This window comes from Portunus trituberculatus, chromosome 9, assembly GCF_017591435.1.
Source record: "Portunus trituberculatus isolate SZX2019 chromosome 9, ASM1759143v1, whole genome shotgun sequence".
In the NCBI taxonomy this organism is placed as follows: Eukaryota; Metazoa; Arthropoda; class Malacostraca; order Decapoda; family Portunidae; genus Portunus; species Portunus trituberculatus.
The window spans coordinates 13,169,895-13,188,210 of record NC_059263.1 but is presented as its reverse complement, the minus strand read 5'-3'; the positions used below and the strand labels follow the sequence as shown (position 1 = coordinate 13,188,210).

Here is an 18,316-nt window from a genome sequence, read left to right as displayed (position 1 = left end):
CAACTTTTGCAAAGTGTTTACAAAGGAGGAGCATTTTATGGGAGGAAGATCTACGGAAATAAAGCAAATGCAGGACATCATGGTTACTAAGGAAGATGTAAGGGAAATTATAAGCAATCTGGATATTAATAAATCAATGGGGCCTGATGGCATATCTGGGAGGTTGCTAAATGAATGTAAGGATCAATTGTTGAACCCCATATTTGATATTGTGGAAACCTCCATACGAACAGGATTAGTCCCGAAAGAGTGGAAAAGAGCTGCCATTGTGCCTATATATAAGAATGGTAGTAGAATGGAACCGGTAAATTATAGACCAGTATCGTTGACTAGTATATTGTGCAAGGTATGTGAAGAAGTAATTAAAGCTAAGTGGAGTGAGTATCTAGAAAGTGAAAACATTCTGAGTGAAAGACAGTTTGGTTTCAGAAAAGGAAGATCGTGTATCCAATTTATTATGTTTTTATTCAAGAGTGACTGACATACTACAACATAGAGAGGGATGGGTGGATGCTATCTACCTGGACTTGAGAAAGGCCTTTGATAAAGTACCACACAATAGACTGATGTGGAAACTAAAGAAGATTGGAGGAGTAAATGATAAACTAGCAAAATGGATGGAAAATTACTTAATGGGAAGAGAAATGAGAACAGTGGTGAGAGGAAGGAAGTCCGAGTGGAAGAAGGTAACCAGTGGAGTTCCACAAGGGTCAGTGCTTGGTCCCATCATGTTTTTGATTTATGTTAATGATATGCCAGTAGGAATTGACAGTTACATGAACATGTTTGCGGACGATACTAAAATTATGAGGAGAGTAAAGAATGTGGAAGATTGTAACAAGTTACAGGAAGATCTTGATAAAATATATGAGTGGAGTAAGGAGTGGCAGATGGAATTTAATATAGACAAGACCCATGTTATGAAAATGGGAAGAAGTAGATACAGACCAAACTGGGATTACAGGCTGGGTGATGAGAAAATTAAAGAGACCAATGAGGAGAAAGACTTAGGAGTAACCGTGCAAAACACTTTGTCACCGGAGAAACACATTAACAAGATTTTTTGGAAAACATATAACATGCTTCAAAATATTGGCCTTGCATTCCACTACCTAGATGAAGGAATGATGAAGAAGATATTATGTACCTTAATAAGACCCCAGTTAGAATATGCAGCTTGTGTCTGGTCACTGCATATGAAGAAAAATGTGAAGAAGGTAGAAAGGGTACAGAGGCTGGCAACAAGGATGGTACCAGGACTCAGGGAGTTAGACTATGAGGAAAGACTGAGGAAGCTGGAGCTGACCACATTAGAAGAGAGAAAAACAAGAGGAGACATGATAACTATGTATAAATTGGTGAACAAGATTGACATACTGGACAGAGTTGATAAAGGTGACCACAAGTAATTATCTCCGAGGACATGGAAAAAAGCTAATAAAAGACATCTGTCTAAATGACGTGAGAAAATACAGTTTCCCGTATCGTAGCGTTGATAAGTGGAATAAACTGAGCAGTGATGTCGTTGACGCGGTGTGTGTCAATCAGATGAAAGAGAGATATGACAGGAATGGACAAGGAGACAGGACACAGAGAGCTTAGCTCGGGCCCTGTAATACACAAATAGGTAAACACACACACACACACACACAGATATTGTATGCCTGGCTGAAACAAAACTAAATAAGGCAATCAAAATAGACTTGGATAATAGGTATAATGTATGGAGAAGAGACAGAGTGGGCAAAGGAGGAGGAGGTTTCATGATTATGTTAAGGAAGGAGATAGTGATAAATGAAATGGAATGTCGGGAATGAAAAGCATTGTATATTAAGATGCATATTAATAAAAAAGAGATAACAATCATTGTAACATATGTGCCACCAAAAACAAATTCATGGACCAATCAAGAATATAAAGACATGATAGATGACACAATAAGGAATCTAATGAAAATCGTTAAAGAAAGGAGAAAAGTGATATTAGTAGGAGATTTCAACTGTAAAGAAGTGGACTGGGAAAATTATGAAAGTGGTAATGGGGGAAGAAGCCTGGGGAGAAAGATTCTTGAACCTAATGATAGACAATATGATGGACCAGAGAGTAAAGGAATGCACAAGATTCAGAGGTAACGATGAGCCGGCGAGATTGGACCTAGTTTTTACAAGGGGTATACAAATGAATGATGATATAAGATATAAGTGCCCATTGGGAAAGAGTGACCATGCAATATTAGAAATACAGTCAGCGCCAAAATACTTGAAAATCGTGAAAGTTTTCCTTGATTTATTAAGTACCTATAATCATGTAACAAATGAGATTTCTTGGCGCGAGAGAGACAGTAAAGGGGGAGCTTAATCAGTTGAGTGAGTTTCAAGGCCGCTAGTCTGCCTCAGTCACTTGTGGGAGTGGATTTAGTCTGTATTTTTTATAGTGTCATGCGGTTTGCGACCTTGACCTTTGTGCCTTTTTGTGCCTTATGTGGGATAATGGGGAGAGGCAAAGACTTGACAGAAGACCAGATAGCTGCCATATCTTCCCTGAGCCTTGTGGGGAAATCTAATAAGGAGATCCCCATAATAAGTGGAGTAGCACTGCGCTCCGTGCAGCGCTGGACCAAGAAAGAAAGGGAGGCGGGAGACGCTGATGTACCGCTTCACAAGAAGAGGCCAGGAAGGCCGTGTAAGAACTCACAGAGGACCCTCAAGTTACTCCAACGTCAAGTGGAACAAGAACCTCGAATTACTGCAAAAGAACTCAAGGAAAGGAACACGCAGCTTCTCGAAAACACCTCTGTTAGAACAATCCTGAAGCATGTGGTGACCTTGGGTTCCAACATCGTTTGAAGAAAGCCGCTGCTAACAAACCAGCAAAAGAAGAAAAGGGTGATTTTTTAAAAGAAATATCTCAATTGGGATCTGGAGAAGTGGAAGACTGTACTCTGGAGTGAAGCAACATTCACGGTGACTGGCAACCGTGGGGGAAGGTGAGGTTGCGGAGGTGCAGATCCTTCCAAAGTATACAGAGGGACAGTGAAACACCCAGACAGTGTTATGGTGTGGGGTGCCTTTGGATACCACGGGGCTGGAAAACTTATAGTGCTTCCCAAGAACCTTACAGTGAATAAAGACAGGTACTTAGAGCTGCTCGCTGACCACCTCGAGGACTGTTTTACCGTTTGTCAAAGTGAAATTTTCCAGCAAGGCGGTGCCCGGCTCACACTGCCAAATTAATCCGTGAATGGTTTGAGTGGGTGGGTGTGGACTATATCAGGGACTGGCCAGGGAACAGCCCTGATCTGAACCCTATCGCGAACCTGTGGGGTCTGATCAAACAGCGTCTAAGGGGACGTGACACCTCAACAGTCCCCAAGCTGGCTAAGGAAATAGAAGACATCTGGGAACACTTTGAGCCCTCACTCCTCCAGAACCTCGCCCTGTCGATCCCCTTACGTCTAAAGAGCTGCGTGAAAAGAAAGGGTCACCCGACAAAGTATTAAAGTCTAGGTAAGAACCCCATAAATATCTCTAACCATTCGTGAAAGGGGCGTCACGAAGTGGAAAATGTTTGGCGCCAAGTATTTTGGCGCTGACTGTAGATATAGAAGAGGGAAAGGAAGATAGAGACGATTCATACAAAGGAGACCGATTAAATTACAAAAAGGCTGATATTGAGAATCTCAAGAACTATTTTAAAAACGTAGACTGGGAGGAGATGGAAAACTCAGAGACAATGCAAGACAAATATAACTTATTTTTGGAAATATGTATACAAAACAGGAGTCAGGGAATATGTCCCAAAATATAGACCTAAAGAAGAAGGAAAGAAAGATTGGATTAATGCAGGTGTGCCAAGGCAAAGGAGAAAAGAGATGGAGCATGGAAAAGGTGGAGGAGAAATAGGAATCCAGCAAATAAGGAAAACTTCAAAGCAGCGAGAAATGAATAAGTTAAGGTGAGGAAGGAAGAGGAAAAGAACTTCGAAAAAGACATTGTCGAAAAATGTAAGGAGCAACCAAAATTGTTCTATAGGTTCATAAATGGAAAAATTAGGCAAAAAGAAACAACAGAAAGGTTAAAAGGAGAGAACAAGATGGTGGAAGACCCAAAAAGTATGGCAGAACTATTAAATAAAAAATTCCAGGAGGTCTTTACTAAGGAATCCAAATTTAAGAGGCCACAGATTAATAGAAAGACAATCTATATGAAAGAGATTAAAGTAACCAAGCTGGAAATAAAAGAGTTAATGAAGGAACTGGAAGAGAAGGCAATGGGACCAGATGAAGTCTCAGACAGAATACTGAAAGAATGTAGGGAAGAGCTAGCAAGTCCTTTATACAACATCATAAAATGCTCAATAGAAAATGGAACAGTACCAGTAGAATGGGAAAGAGCTGAGGTGGTTCCCATATATAAGAGCGGAAGGAAGGAAGAACCTTTAAATTACAGACCTGTATCACTAACTAGTGTAATATGCAAGATGTGTGAAAGAATAATAAAGAAACAATGGATCGAATTCCTTGAAGACAACAAATTAATATCAAATAGCCAATTTGGTTTTAGAAAAAGACAGTCTTGTGTAACTAATTTATTGAGTTTCTATTCTAGAATAGTTGATAGAGTACAAGAGAGAAAGGGATGGGTTGACTGTATTTATTTGGATTTAAAAAAGGCGTTTGACAAAGTGCCACATGCAAGATTACTGTGGAAGTTAGAGGAGAAGGGTGGCTTAAAAGGAAGCACATTGAGATGGATAGAAAATTATTTGAGGGGGAGAGAAATAAGGATGGTAGTTAAAGATATGAAGTCCAAGTGGAGAGCAGTAGAAAGCGGAGTGCCACAGGGGTCAGTATTGGCACCAATACTTTTCCTCATTTATATTAACGACATGCCAGAAGGAGTGAACAGCTACATAAATCTGTTTTTGGACGATATGAAACTGTGCAGAGTTATAAAGCAAAAGGAGGATTGTGAAATACTGCAAGAAGACCTAAATAAGATCTGGGAATGGAGTAAGAAGTGGGAAATGGAATTCAATGTGAACAAAAGCCATGTCATGGAAATGGGAAAGAGTGAAAGACGACCTGTGGGAATCTATAAGATGGGAGATGGAGTAGAACTGGAGAAAGTAAAAAAGGAAAAGGACTTAGGAGTGACGATGGAAGAAAACAATCAACCAGTAAGCCATATTGATAGAATTTTTAGAGAAACATATAATTTGCTAAGGAATATTGGAGTAGCATTTCACTACATGGACAAAGAAATGATGAAGAAATTGATAAGTACTATAATAAGACCTAGATAGGAATATGCAGGAGTAGTGTGGACCCCTCATAAAAAAAAAAAACATAAGGAAATTGGAGAGGCTACAAAAAATAGCTACAAGAATGGTTCCAGAATTTGAAGGGATGACATATGAGGAGAGACTAAAGGCTATGGATCTACCAACCCTGGAACAAAGAAGGGAGAGAGGAGACCTGATACAAGTTTATAAATTGATCAACGGAATGGACCAAGTGGATAATGAGAAACTGATCCTGAGAGAAGAATATGACATCCGAAGCACAAGATCGCATAGTAAAAAGCTGAGAAAAGGAAGATGTCTGAGAGATATTAAAAATATAGTTTTCCATGAGATGTATTGAGACGTGGAACAGTTTAAATGAAGAAGTAGTGTCTGCAACGAGTGTGCATACTTTTAAAGTAAGATTGGATAAGTGTAGATATGGAGACGGGGCCACACGAGCATAAAGCCCAGGCCCTGTAAAACTACAACTAGGTAAATACACACACAGACACGAAGCACGAGATCCCATAGTAAAAAGCTGAGAAAAGGAAGATGTCTGAGAGATGTTAAAAATATAGTTTCATAAAGATGTATTGAGACGTGGAACAGTTTAAATGAAGAAGTAGTGTCTGCAACGAGTGTGCATACTTTTAAAGTAAGATTGGATAAGTGTAGATATGGAGACGAGACACGAGCATAAAGCCCAGGTGTAAATCTACAACTAGGTAAATACAACTAGGTAAATACACACACACACACACACACACACACACACACACACACACACACACACACACACACACACACACACACACACGGGAGGAGGAGTGATGTTGCTGGTTAAAAAAGATATAAAGGTGGATCAAGTGAAAGAAGGTATGGGAAAGGCAGAAGTGCTAAAGATCAGAGCAGAAACTAATGAAGGAAAAAAGAGGCACTACATAGTGGTGTACGTACCACATAAGACAAATGCATGGTCAGTACAGGAATATGAAGAAATGATAAGTGATACAGGAACATGTCTGGAAGAAATGTTGGGTGGCTGTGAACGAACTATAATGATGGGAGATTTTAATTGTAAAGAGGTGTGTTGGGAGGACTGGTCAATGGAAGGATCAGAGACAACATGGGAAATACACTATTGACACTGGCAATGGAAAATGTGTTAACTCAGTGGGTCAAAGAAGATACTAGGTTTGGAGGAGAGGAGCATCGTCAAGACTGGACTTGGTCTTTAGTACAGAGCCAATGGTCATTGAGGAGATGAGGGTGGAGTGCCCTTTAGCAAGAGTGATCATGCAGTTTTGGAGTTCAAGGTGATAGATGAAGAGAAATCTAGAAGAAATGAAGAATATAAAGTGGGAAGATGGAATTATGCCAAGACAGATTTTGGAAACCTAAAGAAATTCTTTCAAGAGACAAATTGGATGAAATTCAAGAGTGCTAAGGAGCAAATGAAAAGTGGAAGGAATTTATAAAAATATACAAAGAAGGTGAGAAAAATTTGTACCAATAAGACAACATAGAAGTTGGAAAGCAGGACTGGTTTAACGATAGATGTGAAAAGGCTAGAACAAGAAAAGAGGATGCATGGAAGAGGTGGAGAAGGAAAAGACGGATTAAGCAGTGGGAAAGTTACAAAAGAGCAAGAAATGAATATGTGTTGATTAGAAGAGAAGAAAGAAAGAAACAAGAAAAGGATATAATTGATAAATGTAAAGACCAACCAAGGCTTTTTACAGACATGTGAACAACAACATCAAAAATAGAGAAAGTATTGAAAGTTTAGAAGTAAATGGAGTATGCAGTGAAGATCCCAGGAAATGGCAGAGGCTATGAATGGATGCTTTGAAGGTATTCACAAAGGAGACTGCTTTTGACAAACCACTGGTAATGGAACAGAAAGGGATTATGAAGGAGTTTCAAGTAACTGTGGAGGAGATCAAGAATATGATGGGGAGTTTAGAAGTGAGAAAAGCTGTGGGACCTGATGGGGTATCAGGATGGATTTTAAGAGAATGCAGGAGCAACTGGCAGAAAAAGTTTGTGAAGTAATTGATGCCTCATTAAGGGAAGGTGTAGTGCCCCAAGACTGGAAAAGAGCTAACATTGTCCCAATCTATAAATCAGGTAACAAGAGAGACCCATTGAACTATAGACCAGTGTCACTTACAAGTGTGGTAGCTAAGATGTGTGAGAGGGTGGTGAAGAATAGATGGACAGACTTCTTGGAGAAAAATGACATACTTTGTGAGTGTCAATTTGGTTTTAGAAAAGGGCGTTCATGCACGACAAACCTGATATGTTACTATTCGAGGGTGATAGATGTAATACAGGAAAGAGATGGTTGGGCTGATGGAATATATCTGGATTTAAAAAGGCCTTTGATAAGGTACCACACGGAGACTGATCTGGAAACTTGAAATGGTAGGAGGAGTGCATGGCAGTTTACTAAAATGGATGGAAGACTTTTGGTAGGAAGAGAAATGAGAACAATAATTAAGGACAGACCATCAGAATGGGGCTTGGTGGAGAGTGGAGTTCCACAGGGATCAGTGTTGGCACCAGTAATGTTCGCGGTCTACATAAATGACATGGTGGATGGGGTGTCCAGTTATGTGAGCCTATTTGCAGGCGATGCAAAATTGTTAAGAAAAGTGAGATGTGACAAAGATTGCGAACTACTCCAGGAAGACTTGGACAGAATATGGAAATGGAGCTGTACATGGCAAATGGAGTTCAACACGACAAAATGCAAGAAAATAGAGTTTGGCAAGAGTGAAAGAAGAATCAGGAGTATGTACAAGATAGGAAATGAAGACATAAAACCAGTCATGAAGAAAAAGACCTTGGGGTGACAATTACCAATGACCTATCGCCAGAGAGACATATAAACAAAATAATTGGAGAAGTATTGAACTTATTGAGGAACATAAGAGTGGCGTTCGTATATTTAGATGAAGAAATGATGAAGAAAATAATTACTGCAATGATAAGACCGAGGCTTGAATATGCAACAATACAGTGGGCTCGAACTTAAAGAAACACATAAGGAAACTAGAGAAAGTACAGAGGGCTGCAACAAAATGGTGCCTGACTTAAGAGATTTGACTTATGAAGACAGACTGAAAAGAATGCAACTTCCGACCCTGGAAAACAGAAGAAAGGGAGACCTGATAGCAATATACAGAGTGATGATTGGCATGGAAAAAATGGATAGGGAAGATCTGTGTATGTGGAATGAAAGAATGTCGAGAGGGCATGGGAAAAACTAAAATGGCCACTTATAGGAGAGATGTGAAAAAATATAGCTTCCCCCATAGAAGGGTGGAAGCATGGAATAGTTTAGACGTGGAAGTGGTCAACGCAAGGAATATTCATGATTTTAAGAAAAAGCTGGACATTCATAGATATGGAGACGGGACAACACGAGCATAGCTCTTTTCCCGTATGTTACAATTAGGTAAATACAATTAGGTAAATACACAGGAGAGAGAGTCAGAAAGTGGTATGTGGAAAGAAGGAATACGGAGGAACCCCTAGAGGGAGCAGTGGGTGGACCGTAATGTATACTAATATAGATGGGATACTGTCAAGTAGATTGGAATTGCAAGACTATATGATAGTGGAGAAGCCTGATATCGTGTGTTTGACTGAGACAAAATTGCATGAAAAAACAAAGATAAATTTGGATAATAAATATAATATATGGAGAAAGGATAGGGAGAGTAAAGGTGGAGGAGGAGTTATGATTATGACGAAGAAATAAATAAATGTGGATAAGGTTTGGTATGGGAAGAACAACATGAAGTGATAAGCATAAGGATAAAAAGTGATGGAAAAGAATTAATAATCATGGTGACCTATGTACCTCCTAAAACAAATTCTTGGACATTAAAGGAATACGACAATATGATCAAGGATACTTTACAGAGTTTGGAAAGTGTATTATCTGGAAAAAGAAAGGTGATACTAGTAGGAGATTTTAATTGTAAGGAGGTGGATTGGGAAAATCTAGTAAGTGGTGTTGGAGAAGAAGCATAGGGAGAGAGATTTCTTAATCTAATGATGGAAAATATGATGGAACAGAGGGTGCTGACACCAATACTTTTCCTGGTATATACAAATGACATGCCAGAGGGAGTAAACAGTTATATTAATTTGTTTGCGGATTATGCGAAATTGGGTAGGTGTGTGAAGAGTGAAGAAGATTGTGAAATTTTACAGGCAGACCTAGATAAGATTTGGGAGTGGAGCAAGAGGTGGCAAATGGAATTTAATCTGAGCAAAAGTCATGTGATGGAGATGGGAAAGAGTGGAAGACGGCCAAGAGGGTCATATAAGATGGGTGAAGAAGTAGTGTTGAAAAAGGTGGAAAAGGAAAAGGATTTGGGAGTGATAATACAAGACCATGGGCAGTTTGAGGCTCATATTGATAAGATGTTTGAAGAAACGTATAATTTGATAAAAAATATTGGATTAGCCTTCCATTATATGGATAAAGATATGATGAAGAAATTAATTAGTAAGGTAATTAGACCAAGATTGGAATATGCTGGAGTGGTCTGGTCCCCTTATAAAAAGAAACATATAAGGAAGTTGGAGAGATTGCAGAGAATGGCAACAAAATGGTTCCGGAATTGGCAGAAATGACCTATGAGGAGAAATTAAAAGAAATGAATTTGCCTACCTTGGAACAAAGAAGAGAAAGAGGAGATTTAATACAGGTTTATGAACTGTTGAATGGACTGGATGAAGTGGATAATGAGCAAATGATGTTGAGAGAGGAAAACTTAAGTAGAACTACAAGATCGCATAGTAAAAAGATAGCCAAGGGAATATGCTTGAAGGATGTGAAAAAATATAGTTTCCCACAAAGATGTGTGGAGGTGTGGAATGGTTTGAGTAAGGAGGTGGTGTTAGCAAGGAGTGTGCATAGTTTTAAAGGAAAGTTGGATGTGTGTAGATATGGAGACGGGGCCACACGAGTATGATACCCAGGCCCTGTAAAATTACAACTAGGTGAATACAACTAGGTGAATACACAGAGTACAAGAGAGTGAGAGATGGGTTGACTGTATTTATTTGGATTTAAAAAAGGCTTTTGACAAAGTGCCACATGCAAGATTACTATGGAAGTTAGAGGAGAAGGGTGGCTTAAAAGGAAGCACATTGAGATGGATAGAAAATTATTTGAGGGGGAGAGAAATAAGGACGGTAGTTAAAGATATGAAGTCCAAGTGGAGAGCAGTAGAAAGTGGAGTGCCGCAGGGATCAGTATTAGCACCAATACTTTTCCTCCTTTATATTAACGACATGCCAGAAGGAGTGAACGACTACATAAATCTGTTTGCAGATAATACGAAACTGTGCAGAGATATAAAGCAAAAAGAGGATTGTGAAATACTGCAAGACCAAAATAAGATTTGGGAATGGAGTAAAAAGTGGAAAATGGAATTCAATGTGGACAAAATCCATGTCATGGAAATGGGAAAGAGTGAAAGACGACCCAAGGGAATCTATAAGATAGGATATGGAGTAGAACTGGAGAAAGTAAAAAAGGAAAGGACTTAGGAGTGACAATGGAAGAAAACAATCAAACAGTAAGCCATATTGATAGAATTTTTAGAGAGACATATAATTTGCTAAGGAATATTGGAATAGCATTTCACTACATGGACAAAGAAATGATGAAGAAACTGATAAGTACTTTAATAAGACCCAGATTGGAATATGCAGTAGTAATGTGGCCCCTCACAAAAAAGAAACACATAAGGAAGCTGGAGAGACTACAAAAAATGGCTATAAAAATAGTCCCAGAACTTGAAGGGATGACATATGAGGAGAGACTAAAGGCTATGGATCTTTCAACATTGGAGCAGAGAAGGGAGAGAGGGCATCTCATACAAGTTTATAAATTGATAAACGGAATGGACCAAGTGGACAAGGAGTATCTGCTCCTAAGAGAAGAATATGCCAGTCAAAGCACAAGATCGCATAGTAAGAAACTGAGGAAGGGAAGATGTGTAAGAGATATTAAAAAGTATAGTTTCCCGCAAAGATGTGTTGAGACGTGGAACAGTTTGAATGAAGAAATAGTGTCTGCAACGAGTGTGCATACTTTTAAAGTAAGATTGGATAAGTGTAGATAATGGAGACGGGACCACACGAGCATAAAGTCTAGGCCCTGTAAAACTACAACTAGGTAAATACAACTAGGTAAATGCACACGCACACGCACACGCACACTCATAACGTGCTGCCACTGTGCAGGACACATGCATCTGAGCAACTCACAGACTGGCCTAGATGTATATACAGGGGGAGAGGGGGCCATAGTTTCTCCTATCTTCAAATTAAATAAGTGTTAGACCACATATATAAGACATGAATAATGAGAGAGAGATAGAACCAAGTAGCGTGATAACCAATGCTTTATAGAAACCGCTATTGGTTTAAGGAAACTCTCAGATGATACTATGGAAAAGGATTTCTTGGGTTTCAGGGATGAACGAGGTAATATGAGAAGGCTTATTAATGTAGAAAGAGAATTAAGATATATGAAGGAAGTGATGTCTAGTGTCATGGACAAACAAGACCGACTGATAATGGAGAACACAGCCCTGAAATTTAGAGTAGCTGAATGTGAGAAAGTCAGTGCAATAAATCAGGAATTGAAAGAGGAGATTCAGGAAATAAGGAAGCAAAATGACGTTCTAAAAACCACATGTCAAAATTATGAAAGCTCTTTAAAGAGCTTGCAGAATAAAGTGCAGGATGGGATTACAGACAGGGCAGAAGGTGGTCTAGGTGATAACAAATTGAAAGAACTAAGAAATTAATGGAAACAGGAGCAAGATGAGGAAAAAGTCAAATTTTCAGAAGTGGTAAGTAGACAAATTCAGGAGAACACAAAAGTCGCTGTAATAGAAGTTATCAAGGAAAAGGAAGATTTGGTGCGGGATGCAGTGGACAAGAAAGAAAGCTTCATAATATATGGGATGAAGGAAAAGAAAAATCCAAATAAATTCACGAGAGAACGTGAAGAAAGGGAATTGGCCAAAACCATTATTAAACGAGTACAAGACAGCACACAAGAATTTGACCAGGGGTGGAGGAAGTGATCAGGCTGAGAAGGTACAGTGAAGGGGGTAGGAGACCAATGAAGGTGAGAATGAGATCTCAAGTGGCTGTAGAGGAAATTATGGCTAGAAAAGGGAAGCTGGCAGATGATGTTGAATACAAGAAAATATGGATGGAAAGAGATATGAACTTAGAGGAAAGGAAAAAGGAGAAAGTGCTAAGAAGTGAAAGTGAAGCTAAGGAAAAAAAAATGAGAAAATGATAGAGATAGAGAAGAAGAATTTTTACTGAAGGGTTCTGGATATGAGACTAAAGAAGTGGTACTTAAGGAAAAAGAGGAGGTCGTGGAGGAGGCAATAAATTAAGAGTGACTTATTCTAACATAGATGGTTTGTTATCAAGCATATTGGAAGTTCGGGATTATTTGAAAGAGGAAAAGCTGGATGTAATGTGCATCGTTGAAACAAAATTGAAAAAAGAGATCCATATCAACTTTAAAGAGGATGGATATAATACCTGGAGTAGGGACAGGAAGGATAAAGGGGGAGGAGGAGTGCTAATAATGATTCGTGATAACATATGTGTGGAGGATGTGCAATATGGTGAGGACAAAGTGGAAGTAATGGGAGCACCAATCAGAACAGAAGATTTGAAGAAAAGAAAAATTATAGTTACGTATGTTCCACCAAAGACTAATACATGGGGATCAGAAGAACATAAAGATATGCAAAGAGAGGTGATAAAGTGCCTTGATAAAGTGATAAGAAGAAGAGATAGAAGAATACTCTTAGTTGGAAACTTTAACTGTAAAAAATATAAACTGAAGAGATGGAAGTAATGGATAATGCTGGGCAGTGGAGTGAGAAAGTGTTACAACTAACTATGGTTAACACAGTGGACCAGTGGGTGAAGGAGTCAACAAGGTGCAGGGAGAAGAGGAACCATCGTTGCTTGACCTAGTTTTCACAAAGAAGACAGAGTCCCCTCCAATCATACAATACCTTAGTCCAATGGGGAAAAGTAATCATATGACATTAGAGATGCAAATGCAGGAGGAAGATGAGATAAGTTACAGAGAAGATTATAAAGGAGAGAGATTAAATTATGCAAAAGCAGATTTTGAAAAATTAAGGATTTATTTTGCTGATATTGAGTGGAGTAATATTAGGTGGAGAAAGACTGTACAAGAGAAATATGATGTATTCTTACAGAAATACAATGAAGGAGTAAAAAAGTTTATTCCTTTTTATAGAGTTCAGAAAAAAATACATGCTTGGTACAATGCTAAATGCATACAAGCAAAAAAGGCAAAAGATAAAGCATGGAAGAAACTCTTAAAGCAGGGAAATGACTATAACAGACAACTGTACAAAGATGCTAGAAATGAATATATTAGAATGAGGAGAGAGGAAGAAAGAAATTTGAGAAAGATGTAGTGGATAAAAGCAAGGATGAACCCAGACTTTTCTACAAGTTTATAAACGGCAAAACAAAGAATAAGGAAACAATTTAAAAATAGTTAAAGAAGAGAAGAAATACCAAACAGAGAAGAAAATGTGTGAAATAATTAATGAGAGCTTCAAAATGGTATTCACTGCAGAAGATGATTTCACAGAACCTAAGACATTGGATTGCTAAGGATTACAGGAGATTGCCGTGCACAAAGAGGATATTGAAAGATTACTGGATAAGTTGGAAGTCAGGAAAGTAATGGGGCCAGATGGTGTATCTGGTTGGGTGTTAAAAGAATGTAAAGACCAACTACTAGACCCAATTTGGAAAATAATTGCAAGTTCAATAAATGAAGGGAAAGTTCCACTAGAGTGGAAGAGAGCCAATGTAATACCAATATTTAAAGGAGGAAAGGCAACTAAATCACTAAACTACAGACCAGTGTCACTTACAAGTGTCGTAGGGAAGTTATGTGAAATAATTATCAAAGAAAAATGGGTTAAATTTCTAAAAGAGGAGCAGGTAATTTTGAAAATACAATTTGGGTTCAGGACAGGGCGGTCATGTGTATCAAACTATTAAGCTTCTACTCGAGAGTTATTGCAGGATTTGAAAACAGAGATGGATGGGTAGACACAATATACTTGGACATTAAAAAAACTTTTGATGAAGTCCCTCACAGAAGACTTCTTTGGAAACTAGAGAACATAGGAAGACTGCGTGGAACCTTGCTCGAATGGACAAGAGATTATTTGAAGGATAGGGAAATGAGAACTGTGATCAGAGATACATACTCATCTTGGGGTAAATTAACTAGCGGAGTGCCACAATGATCAGTGTTAGCCCCCATTATGTTTCAAGTTTATGTAAACAACATTCACATTGAGATAAACAGTTATATAAATTTATTCGCTGATGATGCAAAGTTGCTAAGAGTTATCAAAACCAGAGTGGACTGTCTGTTGTTGCAGGAAGATTTAAACAAGATCTATGAGTGGAGCAGGAAGTGGAAATTGGAGTTTGATGCCAAGAAATGTCACATAATGGAACTAGGAAAGAGTAAGAGAAGACCAGTATGGAACTATTTGATGGGAGAGGAACAAATAATGAAGACTAAAGAGGAAAAAGATTTTGGTGTGATCATACAAGAAAATCTGAGCCCTGATAAACACATAAGCAAGATATTTGGACTATAATATAAAATGTTGACTAATGTAAGAGTGGCATTTCATTACGTGGATAAAGATATGATGAGAAAAATCATCACAAGCATGATACATCCAAGGCTGGAATATGTAGCAGTGGTATGGTCTCCAAGCTCTAAAAAGGATATAAGAAAATTGGAAAGGATACAGAAGATTGCTACAAAGATGGTGCCGGAATTAAAGGATCTCATATATGAAGAATGACTGAAGGGAATGGGGCTGCCAACCTTAGAAGATAGAAGAGAATGTGGAGACTTAATAACAATGTATAAGATAGTAAATGATATTGAAAAAATAGACAAAGAAGACCTGGTGCTGTCGGCAGAAGAAAAATTGGATAAGTGTAGATATGGAGATGGGGCCACATGAGCATAAAGCCCAGGCCCTGTAAAACTACAACCAGGTAAATACAACTAGGTAAATATACACACACACACACACACCCAGGATATTGTGCTGATTGGATGTATCTGAGCAGCTCGCAGAGAAAATGCTACAACAGGAGCTGGAGACTGGCCTAGACATATGTACAGGGGGCGGGAGTCAGGGGGCCATAGGTTCTCCTGTCTCCATATTAAATAAGTTGTGGATTGTATATACAGAAAGAAGGACAAGAGAGAGAAATGGAACAGAGTAGTTCTGCCAGATGTATGACATAATCAAAACTTATGCCATCGTTTGAAAACCAACGGTACGTTGAAATTCCTGTTAGACTAAAGAAACTAACTGAGGATATTATGGACAAGGATTTTTCTGAATTCAGGGATGAAAGAGGTAGTATGATGTATAAAAAATAAAGGTGGAATTGTGGACCAGGCACTAGATTGACTTATAAGCTGCAATATACAGTAGTTAGATTAATTTAGATTAAAGGGAGGTGACACATTTTACTCAAAAGGTGTAATTTTTTTTTCATAAGATTCTCATGAAATTTGGTGTGTTTATGTATTAGTACCTCAATTACAAGAATTCCAAATATTATTGAAATACGATCAGTAGTTTCACAGTTTCAGAGAAAAATTATAATACGCGCTGAAAACGGTAATAAATAGCATCGACATTCTTTGCTATTTCTGTAATGTTATTCAGCCTACCACTTTGAAAGTAAGTGTACTTGCTGTAGATGTATGTAGCTTTTTTTTTTCCATCGTGAAACATTTTGATTATCGTTATTCATATTTGAAAAAAAAGAATTTGAATATCGCTGAAAAAAACTACCTTTTTTCCTTTTTAAATTTTTCCAGACATACAAATAGTTTTTTCTAAATGTCTCACGATGAAAAAATCCTGTTTCTTTTTTTCCATGATACCTTTATATCTGAAATTATTTAAAAACTAACAGAGATATTGTGCTCGATATATCAGTAACTTTAGTTTTGAGATATGAGCCGTTTTCTGTTGAGCAGTGCATGTCACGAAGTTTGTTGGCTACATGCTTAGTCCCTGGGCAATGCTGTTCAATCCTGCACAGCCAAGGTAATTTATTACCTCATATACAAGCTTGTAGTTCATATACAAGCTTGCAGTTCAGCTCAGTGAGGTCTCTTTCCTTCCCAGCAAGTGACGTGGTGTTACTGGCATGTCACTGTCACCGCATGTGGAACACGTGACAGTGATGTAGGTGTCATTTGTTATTTGTTTCCTCCATTGTCTTGGTACCCCAGCATTTGGTACATGTTCTTAATACCAGACTTTCAAGTTGTGACTGAAAAATAATGAATTTTTCATGTTCACAAGGAAGAATCTTGCTTATCAAAAGATGAAAATGTGTATCCATCCTTGTTGTTTCTCGTGACTTGGTTGTTGCTTGTGATGGTGAAGCTGACAGCTGTGAGGTTGAGGGAACAAGCTGAGGTGGTGTGATGGAGAGGAAACGTGTGTGACGGGGTTCAGGTCATGAGTGGGTGGTGGCGGATGTCGCTGCTCCGAGTGACTGAGATCTTAGGCCTCTTCTTCCTCCCTTCTCCTCTCATTCAGCTTCTTCATCCTTTCTCTCTGGTTGGTCTTCATCTTTGATTGACAACCCATGACTTTCAATGTTCTAAAGTGAAGGGAAAGTGTGGAAAATCAAAAGATGATTAGCTGCAGAGCGCTACATATCTACATTCCAAGACGTCTGGCAAGACACTGCCTATGACTGCCGACCTCACAGCCTACTACAAGGCACATAGCTTCCCTCCCGCTCTGTCCTCATGTTACCATATGAAGGTCTATAACATAAATACACTAGAAAATAGCAAAAAAAAAAAAAAAAAAAAAAAAAAAAAAAAAAAAATGCTACAAAATCATAAGCAACGACAAATCATGTTGCCTACCACGTGGCGGGGCATTTAAAGAGACCTTTAAAGTGCGTAAATAAAGGCAATTTGAACATATAAGAAATTAAGATAGGAACTTGTCATTTTCACAGAAAACTGTAGACATTTCAAGGATAACCAATATTAATAACTCAATTTTGAGGTTTTGGTAAAAAAATCACATTTTTTTGCCGCTCCCCTTAAGTCTGTTTAGGTTTAGTTCATCAGGGAACTTAAAGTAGTGTAAATTTTGCAGTTCCTCAAAAAGTCTAAAGAGACAAACAACTATATTTGTCAAACGAAGGACCCATTTGTTTTATCCAGATTTTTTTCATTATAAGGACCAGTTCCTGCACCATATAGTCCAGAAAAATGAGAGTTGAGTATATCTATATCTATGTGGGAGTGTGTGAGAGTGAATTATAATGTATTTGTACTACTACTGTCATAACTGTCTTAGCTAATCCTCTTCCTTTCCTGATACAGAACTTAGAGGCTGAGAGCATCCCTTTGGGCACAGGTGTGTATGTGCTTCTGGTGGACATGTACGTAGGAGCAGGTGAACTGGAGAAAGCCTTGAGCAACCTTGAAGAGCTGATGGCACGGGAGCCAGATGTTAAACTCAATCATTATAAATACCTGCGGCTTGCAATGCTCATGGCACAACAAGGAAGGGCTGAAGGTGAGTCAAAGCTTAGGAGTGGATGAGTGAGAGAGAGAATGAGAGTGAGAAGTACACAAAAATTATGCAAAATAGGATAATTATCTTCCACACTAAGACTTTACTATACTTGACTATACAGTCAACATTCGGCTATTGCGACTTCAGCTATCGCGTTTTATTGCTATCACGCACCCATGAAAAGCTGCTAAAATTTCATTATCGCGACCTCAGATGCCTGCTATCGCGCGCCCAGCCATGACGTCATGGGATATCTGAGCACTCATTGGCCAAAACCGCCTTCCTGCCAAGATGAAACACAGTCTCTGTAC

At 38.6% G+C, this 18,316-nt stretch overlaps 1 protein-coding gene across 1 annotated transcript in view; it reads left to right on the top strand.

The window, feature by feature from the left end:
• The window catches only part of LOC123501426 (leucine-rich PPR motif-containing protein, mitochondrial-like), a 362,529-nt gene that overhangs the window by 119,823 nt on the left and 224,390 nt on the right, over window positions 1-18,316 (top strand). Inside the window, exon 14 of the mRNA XM_045250254.1 lies at window positions 17,810-18,005. Coding sequence (XP_045106189.1) covers window positions 17,810-18,005 — 196 coding nt within the window. The remainder of the gene's footprint in view (window positions 1-17,809; window positions 18,006-18,316) is intronic.